Consider the following 15,190-nt stretch of genomic DNA (forward strand, 5'->3'; position numbering starts at 1 on the left):
GACCTTTTTTCTATTTCGTCTTGCACATCAATGATTTTATAAATTGTTCACAGCTCTGCGTTTTATGTATATAGTGATCGAGATGTAATTTATGGGGGACAAGAATAGTCAACTGACAATTTTTATGTTTGAAAATTGAATTATTTATATGACTTAATAGAAAAAAACATTAAATGTTTACTTGTTTTGTTGTTGTACAATTTATGTTAATTTGTTCGTTTATATTCAGCACGTCATTGTAGCGTGTTAATTGATAACATTACATTTACCCTGCATTTAATATAAGAATAACCTCTTTTTCAATCTTTCCTAAAAATACTGCACAGTGAGACGCATTATGTTTACTCTCGCACCTCTCATTCTTAAAGGTCATCAAAGGACAACCGATTTGTTCGTCACTGCAGGGTATCACGTGATACGTACATGTACGTTCTGAAATGGCAACAACAAATTAATATGCATGAACATCGCCAGCACAAGTACAATTGATTATAATTCTAAGTTATTACCAATGAAGGTATATAAATTTATTGCCCTTTGTCTTTTATTTTTTTCAACTTTATACAACCACACATGCTTCCTGTTTTCCAGCGTAACAATTGACGTCACTTGACGTCAGATTTACAGCTCAGTGTTCAAAACATTTATCCAAACTCAAGTATTGTTCAACAGCTCTACAGCCTTGAGTCATATTTACTGTTACATTCTTAACTGTACAGTATTTTACATTTCTTATATCTCTTTATAAATACTATGCAAATTGTATGGGCATGTTAGTATTATGCAAAAATGTCTATAAATAACATTCCCCCCCTGGAAGCTTGATGTGTCATAGTTCAAAATTCACTGACTGTAGCTATTTTAGCTTAATTCTCTTACGGGAATTCCATTTAACACTGCATTAGTATAAATACATGCATATTCAATTATTGCTGGTACACACATACAAAATTATTATGATATACCCCGGTACTAGCTTGAATTTAATAAATGTACTTTACACTGGAGTCAACAAACCCATTTATAACCCCAACTGTATTCATATTTAGGTTTATAAGTAATTTATAACGTACATGGCTTTGTTGCAGGGTACAAGTATCATTCATTCAATACTGTATTTTCTCCATTAATAGCGCATGCGTTTACTTAAATTATACAGGTGTTTTGTATATATAGGCAAGATAGGTAATGTTTTAATGATTCACTATACAACGAATGCGATTTTTGGTTTATACATTGTATGTGCCTCTATTGCAGATGCACCTCTTATAAAGCAAACACGGCTGTGGAATCATTCAGTGGCGTACATGGCAATTTATTATCTAGAGAAAATGCCACCCTTCTCTGCCACATGGCCACACTTATTGATATATTGAGTCAAAATGTGACTATGCAGTATAGTTTGTTGATTCTATGGCAAAGTACATCTAAGGGTGTACATGCTGTTATAGTCATGAATGACACATACACATGTACATTGACTTGCATGGTCTTTGTAAACCATGGATGTGAATTGGGATGTTTTGGCCAATCAAATTGTTGCTGTACACATGTACGTATTTTAATTTGCATATTCAGCATTGTCAGTACTTTGATCTCTTTACCATCATATAATGACGTGGATTCTAGAACACCCATTGGATAATTCAAGTCATATGTGGTACGTCAATCGAGGAATAGTGGGTATGAAATTAATACTACAAAATGTTGTCGCCCAGAGGACATTAACACTCATGCAAGCAAGTTTCAAACTGCATAAAACACGATTGTTTTCGTCAAATTAAAAATGTCGTCATATTGCTCTATGGCAATTAATTACGGAAATGATCCAAGATTGTGTTCATGAATAATGAGCTGCTAGCATATCTTATAACTCATTGTGGATTGAACACTACTTTTGAATGCAAATTGTTCAACTCTTAATCTTTGCAATGAGTCAGTGAACTGTATGTGATTCCAGGTTACATTACGTTGCCGGCTTGGCTGGAAACATTTGTCATATTCTAAGTATGGTCCATATATCAATGGGGGTTGCTATCAGTTTCTGTTAGCTCTAGATAATTGAACTCCGTGTGCCTGTTATATCTCACCCTAGAGACCAATCACTTGCTTCAGTAATGCTGACTTGATGTACTTTATGTTTCATGTTAGGAATGTTTTCAGGGGGGCTCTGATCGAGGTGGTACTCTTGTGTTGTGAAGCTGGAGTAGTTGTGAGAAAGGAGCTTTTTATATATTTGTGGTTGCAGGACCTAGAGAGGATTTTTTTGTGATCAACCTGACTATGTTTAACCTTTTCACCGCCAGTTCCTGAAATTTAATTCCATCTACTCCAAAATTAGGGTTCATTTTCAGAAATATTGAAGAATATAAGAAAAAAGTGCAGAAAAATTTGGACGAGAAATTCTGGTGGTGAAAAGGTTATGCACCTGATTATTTTTTGACCAGACTTGTGCATTTATTTTCAGGCAATAGAGGGCGCTATTGAATGTGTGCAGGTTTAGAAAGGTTTTTCAATATAGCTGCGAGAGGGCGCTTGTCAATTGATTATTAAAATTATAATGAATTCTCATGTTTTTGAATGTGAAATGTACACTTTATAAAAATTAAAGTTTCATTTTTTTCCCCCAGATTTTCCCAGTGTTCAATGTCGAATATGCGGCGACAAATCGTCTGGAGTACACTATGGAATTATATCATGCGAAGGCTGCAAGGTTAGATATTTTTTACCCACGATGCACTGTGCTTACTCATGATGCATTGAGCTTACAATAGGTTGGCAAATAAACTACTGAGCATTGAATTTTGTATGCTTTGTAATATGTACATGTTTTTTTTTTTTTTTTTTGCAAACAGGGATTTTTCCGTCGTTGTCTTCGGCGACAAAAAGAATATGTCTGTATCCGAGGTGGTAAATGCGAAGTTGATAGGACGAAAAGGAATCGATGTCCATCATGTCGGTACAAAAAATGTATTGAATTAGGAATGTCCAAAGAAGGTAAATGGCTGATTGGTACACTTGATTTCATTTCAAATGCGATGAACAATTTTCCAGAAAGCAAAGAGATCATGATAGGTATAGTGAGATGTATTTGAAAAGATTTTTCCTGCCAGGGAGTCTCAGTGACTTTTATGGATTTGAAAATTTTTTCTCACCAATATTTTGTTGCAAGATTTCGTACATTTTTTAAAGTATTTTTTTATACTCTATTTATTGATTTGGGATGGATGTAATTTTTTATCAGCTTTCATGTCTTTAAAAATGGATTTATTTTTTTAAAGGTGACAAACTTTTGGGTTTGGCATTCTCTAGCTTGCACATTCATTGTAAACTGCTTAAATTTCACAAGAGAGAAATTATTGTGAATTTTCCCAGTCAAAGAAAACCTTGAAATTTTGTGGCATTGAACATTTCAAAGTTTTAGTGATTTTTCCGAAAATTTTGTCTTAACAATTGGTATCAAATTATAAAAATTATCAAAATATTAAAAATAGTTAGGTGGTATACAGTATCTATGTGAAAGCCCTCAAACTATCAATTTCCAAACGTTTCTGGTGGCGAAATCAAGTCTATACTATAGAATAGAATGAGTAGATCATTTTGTGTATTTTACGTTGGTGATAAATATTATTCATTCTATCTCTTAGAACATTTGAACATTTTTTTTGCATGATATGCACCAGTTTTTGTGATAATAAACCCGCATCACAATGAATACTGTATTGATTTCAGCCGTGCGTATCGGACGAATTCCAAATAAACAAAAAGAGACGGACTATGCAGATTTCCCATTGGTCAGCATTTCGGAAGCCTCCATCAAGGAATCAGCTGCAGACTCAAGCGAGCATCCAATTGATTCACCTCCAAGCCCAGTTGTTGATCCTGAAATTGAAGTAATAATTGCAGATGTTGCAAAAGCTCACAGAGACACAGCAAAAGCATACGTATGTTTTTCTACATCTATAAACTTTTGAGTTTAAATTGTATTTTTATTATTCATATTATGGTATGATCTTTGATTATTTTTGAGCAATTTTTAAGTAATTTGGTTTGATATTACATTTCAGTAGTGCATGTGCACACCTAATTACCTGTATGTATTCATGTAGTAGATAAATTCAGGGTAATCTTATTTTTGTATCGCCATTAATTGTATTTTCGTATTGCCATTAATCATATTTTCGTATCGCCATTAATCGTATTTTTGTATCGCCATTAATCGTATTTTCATATCAGCATTAATCGTATTTTCGTATTGCCATTAATCGTATTTTCGCCATTTCATCAGATGAATACAGCTATGCCGAAACATTATTTTATGTTAAATCCTATACCATGTGCAAAATAATCTACTTTAGAAGAAATCATTACCGGTATCTCCCGTGATATATACAAATACCCTCGCTTGCATTTTACAACAAATCAATTATGTTCTGGGTGAGAAAAAAATGTAGAAATCATTACCTAGCGGTTTTCTCTGAAACTTAATTTTCATTGTTGTCATTCTTGCAGTGTCGGAATGGAGAATGGGAATCGTTAAAATACAAGAAACATTATCTGACAGATTCCATACCAGACACCACAGTGCAGAGTCCAAGAGTAGGCAAGTTTGAAAAGCCAGGTAAGTCTAGCTGAATTGAAATTTGACCCTATCGACGTCCCAGCCAGGTAAGTCTAGCCGAATTGAAATTTGACCCAGTTGACGTCCCAGCTGAATTGAACGTTGACCCCACATCTGCAATGAAATAACCCTGTGCTATATGCAAAAGTTGGTGATGGTGCTTTCAATATATCGCATATAATTAGCAAATCTTTCTATATTTGATATGTCAATCCATTAACAGTGCTGAACTGTGCCAAAGACGTACAATGTAGGGATTGACAGGAGCTGAAGATCCCTTTGAATTCAAACAAGAGTATAAATCCAGAACACAAACCTGAATATCGCATGTTTCGCTAACTTGACTTCCTCACAAACCTGTATGTGATTCGAGTGTGACATCAGTAAAATAGATCAATTTGATTGGATATGCCTGTGTAAAACATACGCCCAATCAGTGTATGGCACAGCGTATGGCAATGAACATAAAACAAAATAGCGGGATATCCAATTGCCAAAGATGACACACTTTAATAGACACTTGATTAAAAGAATGAGGTAATGACAGAATTTGTGGACCTTGGCTACATAGCAAAAGGTTCGACTCTGAAGAAAATATGTATTTGTAGTTTGTGTTGCATCCTGAATATTCATTTCATTCATTCAATCATTCATTCGTTCATTCAATTTATTTAGAATCAGTGCTAGGTTGGACTTCGTATCAGTTTTTCAAAAACAAACCTAAAAATTTGTTATAATTTTCTTTTTGTTCAGAGATGTTTGCATCACCACATCAGCCGCCGAGTATGAACGAAGAAGATAAGGTGAAATTGTGGAGTCTTGTAGGAGATAATTTATCACAGTATATCAAAAGGCTTATAACTTTCTGTAAGAAAGTGCCAGGTAAGTTTAGCTTCCATCAACTATCGAGATAGCAACAAGTTACAGTTGTAAAATCATTGACAACAGTTGATAAAATTGCTGTACACCATGGCAAAAATAACTCTGACGCAGAACATATTGTGTTTTGAGGAGGTAGGAGGTGAAACAGGGAGAACAAGGAACTTTTGCTTGTACTTATATATGCATTTTTAATCTCAGTAGCCTTTACACTGTGTCAACTCTATTACAAGTACTGTAAAATCTGTATTAGAAGCAGCGGCTTCTATTAGAGCATGTACACATATGAGAAATTGTGAATGTTTGCTTCTCAATTGTTCAAAAAGAATGTGTGCGACTTCTATTAGAGATGCGGCTTCTAATACAGATTTTACGATACATGTTGTTATTTGAATCATTGGGTCAGTGTTAGTGTACTTTGCACCAAACAGTTATTTGACTCCAATGCATCTCTATTGGCGATGTCCTACTAAAAAAGCTAATACATTATTTTGCCAATTTGTGGTTATATTGAAGAAAACTGTATTGTAATAAACAATTCTCCTTTCGCCTGGCGTAGGTTTCATTCACCTAGATCATCAAGACCAGTTAGTGTTAGTTAAAGCTGGTTTATTTGAAATCCTTACAATACAAGATTGTGTTGAACTAGTGCTATACAATGCGTTCACACTGAATACTGGTCACAAGATACCACGCAATATGATGCTGTCAATTATGCCAGAAGAGCTGGTGGAAGGCTTGTTTAAGTTTGCCCGGGAGCTTCATTCTTTTGATCTCACCACCAGTGAAGCTGCTTTACTATCTGCAATAGTATTGTGTAGTGATGGTAAGTTCGTTTTTCTATATTTGTTTAGCTAAGAAGCAAAAACCAGTTTGCGTTATAAAAGTACCACAATCCTCAAGTTCAGATTGTTCAGTGCTTAGTACTTTTCAATGATTATCAACAACAATAACATTGCAAAGCACCTAAATAGTGCAAGTGTATAGTTAATAGAACATTTATGCATTTTGTTGTCAAAATATAGCGTTTATACTTGGGAATATGGATCAGTGTTGTGTACAAATGTGGTTTGATTGACATGGACCTGTTCTGTGTGGCTAATTAGATGAAGAACTTGATACACTTAATATTTGTCAAATATTTGTAATCATTATTCATATGAGGCTGGATTTGTGTTTAAAGTTAGATACACAATTACAATTAGTTTGACTGTGAAAATTTACAAGTGTCTTGCTATGTTATTTGGTTCTCAGATCGGCCTGGACTTGAAGATCCACGCTCAGTGTCGATGATTCAAAGCAAACTTCTCACAGCGCTGAAGGTGGAAACGTTACGTAACCACTCAAGCTCATCACATACTTTTGCCAAACTACTTCTACGCCTTCCAGAACTCCGCTCGCTAAATGAACTTCACAATCAACACGTTGTCAAGATGAAAATAGGGAGTCCAGATCTGCCAATGCCACCGTTATACGTGGAAGTCTATGATTTGCCAACCGAGGAACCTACCGGTAGTCCAACCGATTTACGAATTAAGAAAGAATACCCTTCATAAGTGTAGCTGAACAAACATCTGGTGAATAAAAGATTCATGCAACATACTTTATGGATGGAATAACACTCTGTTACATTTGAAATGACAACTATAGCATTGAGTCGCTGATGTCTCTTTCTTTATTCATGTTACAACCGCCTTCTGAGTTTAACCCATAAATCAATGTGTGATGTTCGCATCTCCACAAAGCCTGCTGTCATTATGCAAATATATCAGCGAAGCTGTATATTCATAGATTGTACATATATTGTCTTGCAGTCTATAGATTAGACGATAAAAACATGTGCCCCTCCCCAATTACAGCTGTACAGTGATTATGCCTATTTTGTAGTATATTTCCTCCCCGCCTTTTACCAGTTTTGTTTTTTATTCGGTGGTGTATCATTTAAAGGAGGAAGAATGTTGGCTTCATTGACTGCGCAAACATATTTTGAAGGTCCATGCTGGAGTAATTGATAGTATTCATTGCTGCGAAATCACTACTAAAGTGGGAACATATCAAACCTTCATAACTCTATATAGTTGAATACGAAGAATTAAACACAGTTGATATGTACATATCCCACAAATGTTCGGTTTGTAATGCAGCGAGTGAATAACCTTGAACAATCTAATAATATCGTTTGATTCATTACTTTTGGAAGGTAATTTTAACAACAACAGGTGACCATGAGCTGCTTGTGCCTTTGTTCGTAATAATCTGACCTGTCTGTAGTGACAATTCTGATGTCCATACACTTTCAGTGCGGTTCTAGCCAATATAGTTCATGCTAGAGCCCCAATAGGTTGCCACTCTAATCAGCGTCCAGCCATCACAGTGTTGGGTGTGTAAAACACAATCCAACTAGAATATATTAATATATTATTATTGATGCCAATTACAGGATATGCGACAGTGATTTAAAATGCTGTCTTTTTAGCCATAGCCAATGTGTCCAACTCTAGCAAGGCTAGCACCACTTTTACTACATTTCTGTACAAAAATTCTATACCGAGGAACAAACCTATATCCCGAGACATTCTGGACGAGGACAAAATAGATTGGGATAAGAATCTGTTGTGCATGCTCAAGTTGAATTAGTACAAATAGTATATTTTCCAAATTTTACCATATACAAATATTTGTATATTGATTGAAAAAGGATTTTTCAAATTCTTGAGAACTCTTCCATATGTTTTTTTCACTGTTTTTTTTTTTTTTTTTTTTTTTCCTTGTTTTTTAAATGACATGTAAGTAATAATAGCAAAGTCAAACTTTGATGATTAGTTCATGCTAATCATTATGCCTGAAATGTGGGATGGTTTAGTGTAAGTAAACCAAGCTAAACTGAGAACTCTTTTTTTTTTTTTTCTTTCTTAGTAATGCGCTTTTAATACTGTAAAATGACTAATTTTCACTGCGTATAAATTTCACTGATTTACCATTTCAGGCATATTCAGTGGGTTTTAAATTCATGGTTTTATCATTAGATGATGTGTTCTATGCTCAATTTTACATATTCACTTGGTTTTAATTTAGCGCATTTTCTAGTCGGCGAAATAAGCAAAATTAAAACCTAGTTAATAATTAATCCTTTTACAGTATTCAGTTGATGAATTCATTGAATCATAAGCATTCAGTCAGTATTAGGAATCACATTGTGTGTAGTCATTTACTATTATATCATGGCTTCAAAACACAAGTGTCTTAATACATTACCGGTACTTGTGTTCTTCTCTCTTGGAAACGTTACAGGTCAAAACTGCAGGCTACTGCACCAGAGATAATTTACAAATTACATCTTGTAAGTGAATTTGTAAAAAAAACAAAAGTGCTTTCATGAAGTAATGTTTGTATGATTTCACAACAGTATTGAAACTTGCATATTTATTACCGCTTGTGTGACTCTTCTGTATGTTAATTATATCCTTGTCATATTTATTTATTTATTTATTCCATGGTCGTATCCTTGAAGAGAGGTACCATGGGGGCGATGATAGCATGAGTGAAATTACATACTCCTTCTCTGCTCTCTGCACTTGAAATTGGCCAAATTCGAAAAAACTTAAAGTAGAATTTGTGTTCATTTATACAAAGAGTATTTTAATAAGACGAATCTTGTAGAGCTTGAATGCATTTGGCTTATTAGTGGTTAGTTCTTTTTTTTCCATGATAAATTTATAATAGAACATTTTGAAAGTTACATGATCCCAAGTTGCCCAATAATTTAATGCACAGATTCTCTTGCATTAATAGAGTCAACATCTGTGGTTTTATCGTGTGTGCTATACACAAGCATGTATGGCCAACTGTAGGAGCATCTAGCAGGTGTTTGTGAAATAATACTGGAATGACTTCAGCAAAAGACAATGACTGTAGATTTCGGATAAATTTACAGTTGAGGACGGACTATACTGAATGCAAAGTTGATGAATGATAATTATGACAAGTTATCCCGTTGTTTTAGTATGTGTATATTCTTTTCCGCTGCTTTCCTGATAAGTCAAATGATCATGAATATCTTTTAATAAAATGTGACCAAATTCATTATTAATTCCTAGCATACACAAATCCTTGTTAATTTCAATTGATGATATATTATCAATATACAAACTAATGAGTTAAAGGCTGTGGATGGTGGATAGGTGGCACAAAATATTTAAAAAAACACAAAAAAACTTGTCCATGTTGTCTTACATTTTTTCAGCAGTGGTTAGCACTTATTGTCTATGATACATTTACATGAAAGCTTACGCAGCTTCTAAATTGAACAGGATTATCGATATACTTAACCAAGAGAGATTTGCATATTAATGTGATGTGATCACAAATTCCTGCAACCATTGGTTAAAAAGTTATAATTAATTTGCATATGCACGAGTTGATTACCATATGTAGAGATGTAATACCTTGATAATTTGATATATCACTTACTGTATCATTTGTTTCTTATTTTGATTTCATGTTTCATTGTCAGACGACTGTTCAACTATATTCGGAGAGCTGCTGTCGTTGGAATTATTTTTAATTAACTTGACTTGAAGGTTGACGTAGTGCCTGTGTTTTGGTTGTTTTTTTTTGCTGCTAGGCAGTGTTCTGTTGTAAACTTCAAGGCAAGACAAAGGCATATCAAAAGTCTGATACATTTAGTGTTTCCCTCCCCTTGTGTATTGAAATTCAGTTACTGGTTCTCAGTTTGTTTTACTACTGGATTTGCCCTGTATTAATTAATTTTCCAGTATATATAGATATGATATATATATATATATAAATATATATAAGTGAATATTTTTAAATATTTTGAGTGTGGGGGCGCTGTGTATTTGTAGTAGTTTTATTATGATCATTCAGGTGTCTGGCTACCTACTGCTTTTTATGGATGTCTCCTTGGCTTTTCACAATTTGCATTGTGTTCATTAACTTGACTTATTTTTGTTGGGGCTTTCATGATTTAGGTTAATAAAGTAGTAGTGAAATACATTTGTAGTACTTGCTTGAATGTGTCGAGCAATGATAACAAAACGCACTAAAAATGCAAAGACTCATGGGTAGACACTTGTTTGTAAATGATGACACGCTATGGCTATCTGACGCATGCGCAGGTGACGACTCCCCGCTTTAAATAATACAAATTGACTTAAAGTTTATTACCAATACTCTCAATACTAAAGTTGATCTACAATTTGATAAAAATTTATATTACAATGATAAAAACACATATCAATTCTCATATGCTATTATTAAAAAAAAATTATGTGGTATATTTGGAAAAGACAAACCAACCAACCTCTGCCCTAAAGAGAAACAAATTCGAAACATGCATAGAATTTGTCTCCACGTTCATCATTGCGTGATTGAACTGGGAGAAGATTTAGGCCATAGTTGTGTGAAAACATAATTTACTAAAAAAGTGATGCCGGGGTGTTGGAAGATGAGACTCGTACTTGATTGTGAGTTTTATTCATCTAGATTCGAAAAACTGTGATTTTAAAATTGACCATGATCATGAAATTGAACACTGCATGCTGGTAAAAACAATATGTTTGGAAGGATCTTGAAGTCTCCAGAAGTAAAATGAAAATGTATAAGAGTTGTGCTTGATGCAAACTCCCAGCATGAAGTATGCATTGTTAACAAACTTCATCTACCCATCAGATAATTTAGGTGGCAAGATTGCAAATACTGCAAGTTGAACCGATTTATTTTATCAGTAAAAACATTTACTAAGACTAGTATTCAGTCCTCAGAAACAACATCTCTCTGGCCAATCACTTGAGGGCGTTTGGGTTCTATATCTTCTACTACACTACTTAAAAGTGTTTGATCTTCAAAGTTTAATACATTCTCTCTTTGCACTAGATGCAGAACACCTCCCAAAGATTATTGTGATTGTGATCATGAAAAATAATAAAATCTGTTGGTTTGACAACAAATTCTAAAATATTGGAGCACTGAATTTAGACAAAACAATTTTAGAAATGGCGTTCATGAATATACACACTTTGCAGACGAGTTACATATTTTTGTTAGCCATTTTTCAACCAACTTTCTTGCCTTCCAAATTTTAATGTTTCCTGACTTATACAATAAATTTTCAAACCTCAGTGCAAAGCCTCGTTGCTAATTTGCTAACTGAGAATGCAGTAAATTTCAAAATTTGCACATAGTTTCCTGACATTTCAGGGAATTTTCCGAAATGAGTTTTCAAACTTTAAAGTTGGTTTTTGTGGATAAACAAGCAACTTTCCAGGCGACTTGTGTAACTTGTCAGAAAACGTTACAGCCTTATTGATTGCTCAAACTTACAGATTACTTTTCAAGCAACTTTCCTGCCTTCCAAAGCGACTTTTTGAACATAATATGCATCGTTTGTGGCATATCAAACTGCAAACAACTTTTGAAACTATTCAGACAATTTACCGACCTTTCAGGTCAACTATTCAAGCACATTTCTCACCTGCAAAAGCGACTTTGGAGATGGTCTTTGATACTTTTCTAGTGACTTCCCCACCTTCTAAAGTTACTTGTCAAACATTCTGGTTGACTTTCGTGACTTTAGGTGACTCTCTCGCCTTCCAAATATCAGATTTTTGCTGATATCTATTCGGGAAAATTTACAGCCTTTCAAATCAACTTTTCGTCGATAGCTTTTGAGATTTAGAGTGTTTTTTTCCATTTTTTTCTCAACGCTCAGGCAACTTTCAAATCAGCTTTGCGAAGTTTGCAGAAATTGAATTCAATACTTTGCTGTTGCAGGGCGGTAGTCGTCGTGCCACGCATGCGCGAGATATCATATAATTGACTATACGGGCTTAGACATATTACGAAACGACCCCAAAACGACCCAAACGAGCCACATATCTACAACAATCGTCAAACTGACCACGATATTATTACGACAGCCATTTTAATCAGCATATCGACCGATTAGGGCGCTGTTTTCATCTGGATTCTCGATGTCCAGAATTACTGAAAAAAATAAAATTACACAGAATAATTAATAATAAACATTAAATAAACAAACAAACAAGCAAATAAATGAATAAATAAATAAATAATTAAATAAATACAAGTAAATCAATAAAAAACACCAAACTTATTATTTTTTTAAATGAATACATGTCTGCGCGTCGTCGCAACATAGAACGTTTGTGACGTACCTCAGCCCGAGAATACGGCTACTGTCATTCTCCTTCCCAGAGTCCCTTGCGGTTAGATCACCGAAATATTTATATTCACAATATTGGGAGATTGGGCTACTGTGTGACCCTCAATGGAACATTTTTCATTCTTCAGGGTTGTTTCTCTATCCAATTAAAGTACTGGAAATAATTGCTTGTTCTATTTTAATATATAAATGACTTTTTATCTGAAAGCTATCTACACAGTTCATCCAACTACCGGTAGATGTTTCTTGCCAAACATTATTTTGACTTTTTGTGCATAAATTGGCCAATATTGACTATTTAAATCCCAGCTCTCATTTTAGAAATAAAATATTATTTCTAGCATTTTAGCGACAATAGCTGTAACTATCGATCTGTTTTCTCCGATGTTTTTATTTAATAAACATTTTCTGTGTTAATAGATTCAAAGTGACACTGAAAGCATAGCATATACGCTATACGACAGTCTACAAGTGAAAAAAACGGCCACGGGGTTGCGTCCCGGTCTCTAGAGGGCGCCAATCCAAATTTGTCACGCGAACCTCAGGGATGATAACTTACCGTCTCTTTGATGCATGATGGTCTCTCACTGATGATGTGTGTGTCATTTCCAATAATACTGTGCGTCGTGCGTCGTAATTGTCTACGGTCCTCATCCCTGATCGATTTTACGAAATAGCGACTACTCGACCCTTAGTTTTCACATCGAAAATCTGTGTGAGATTAGTCATGTGCAGGGTATTTTTTCCCATGCAATTGTGTCTAATATTTTGGTAACATTTGGTCATGTTTATATGGTTATATTTAAACAAAAAAAATGTCCAACATCACAACTTTGTTTGAATGTCCGAACAACCTCAACCCAAAAGAAATAAGTCTAACTACCTAAAAATATGTAGATTTGGCCAATTCTATCGGTAAATTTATTCCGTTATCGAATGGTTCAATACTGATACCAGTATATTCATCGCTAATGACTATAATTAGCTTCGATATCGACAAAAAGGGGAATTTGGTCAATAAATGTCAAAAACGTAAATTCGATAGCAGGTATTCCAAAATATTACGACGATTTTTCCTCGCGTGATTGTTGATCGTCTCCATTTTTACTTTATGTAATATATTTAGTCATAGATTCCGAGTAAAACAAGTGAAATAGTGACGTCACATGGGAAATATTTAACACATAACAGCGACGTAGTAATTGCCTGGCACAATCTCAGTAGCGTGTGTGGAAAGAGATTTTTTTTGTTTTTTGTTTTTTTATTACTCATAAACACAAAATACAGGACTTAAGTAAATAAATACAGAAGAGAGAGGGAGGTTATACATTGACACGGATGTATTGTTGTGTAGACGACTGTCACGTGACACTTTGTCCACGTGTATATATACACACACGTGAACATATTTTTACTACGTAGCATATACAAGCAATACGAAGATAGTATATCAAGATTGACCTCAAGAAGTCATTAGTTATATGTCAAAGAATAGTTTTACTTTTTCTGTCACGTATTCTGCGTGTTTCCTCAACATAAGCTGCAGAAGAAAACGTTTTGCTTGTCTTTTAGGAGTGTCACAGCCGTCATTGTCAAACCAGATAATGGGTTTTCACAAACATCGCCACCTAGAGTCTACATTGAAAACAAAGTATTTGTTGCCCAAACTGGGCGCAGTTATGCTAAAATGATTGCACCTTGTTACTTTTGTTTATACTATAATACAATTTTGTTTTATTGTAAAATAACCACAATGGCGACGACCGTGGCGAATGATCAAATGTACACTGTATTACTCCACTCACAGTTACTAAAAAAGTAACCGTGCTCCGCTGAATTTCAGAACCGACCTCTTCCACTAATCTACGTTCATTTCTACGTCACAGGAACGCCTCGTTGCCATAGAAACGATGCATTGTCGAATTTCGAAATCGATATAAACCTTGAATTTGCACAGAATTCAACTGTAACACGTGTTTATTTACATCTGATCCACAAATCGAAGACTTCGAAGAATCGTGGATTCTGCATACCACCCCTGCATGTGCCGAGAAACTGTGACGCCATGACGAACATTGACATGGCCCATTCACGGTACTCGTTAGCCAATTTTACTGGAAGCTTATCAAAAAACATAGAGGTCTTAATTTAAGTTTTCTTTCTTTCGAGTCCAGTGTAAAAAATACAATTTGAATGGTTTACTGTTATAAATGTGCCACCGAACGAAAGAAAATAAAAAAATACAAAATGGGAGTGCACATTTCTATTCTATTTCTATTTCTTGTCACATTGAAATTTATAACCGTGATCGGTTATTATGGGGGCGCTACTCTAGTTTGTGGCCATTCATTCATTCTAATATATAGTGTAATAAAGAGCATTGTGCCGAAAAAATTATCACTCCCACAAATACATTATCATATACTTATACCACATTATCATATACTTACACCACTTTATCATATACTTATACCACATTATCATAC

The 15,190-nt window shown here is 34.5% G+C and overlaps 1 protein-coding gene across 1 annotated transcript in view; it reads left to right on the forward strand.

Moving 5' to 3' along the window:
• Positions 1–10,516, forward strand: part of LOC100370127 (nuclear receptor ROR-beta-like) — a 40,300-nt gene extending 29,784 nt beyond the window's left edge. Inside the window, exons 2-8 of the mRNA XM_002739224.4 lie at positions 2,631–2,713; positions 2,856–2,997; positions 3,733–3,944; positions 4,513–4,621; positions 5,375–5,503; positions 6,060–6,326; positions 6,755–10,516. Of these exons, the coding sequence (XP_002739270.2) occupies positions 2,631–2,713; positions 2,856–2,997; positions 3,733–3,944; positions 4,513–4,621; positions 5,375–5,503; positions 6,060–6,326; positions 6,755–7,056 (1,244 nt within the window). The 3' untranslated portion in view covers positions 7,057–10,516. The remainder of the gene's footprint in view (positions 1–2,630; positions 2,714–2,855; positions 2,998–3,732; positions 3,945–4,512; positions 4,622–5,374; positions 5,504–6,059; positions 6,327–6,754) is intronic.
• The last annotated feature ends 4,674 nt before the right edge of the window (positions 10,517–15,190 follow it).

Source organism: Saccoglossus kowalevskii, chromosome 1 (genome assembly GCF_978046115.1).
Source record: "Saccoglossus kowalevskii chromosome 1, keSacKowa6.1, whole genome shotgun sequence".
In the NCBI taxonomy this organism is placed as follows: Eukaryota; Metazoa; Hemichordata; class Enteropneusta; family Harrimaniidae; genus Saccoglossus; species Saccoglossus kowalevskii.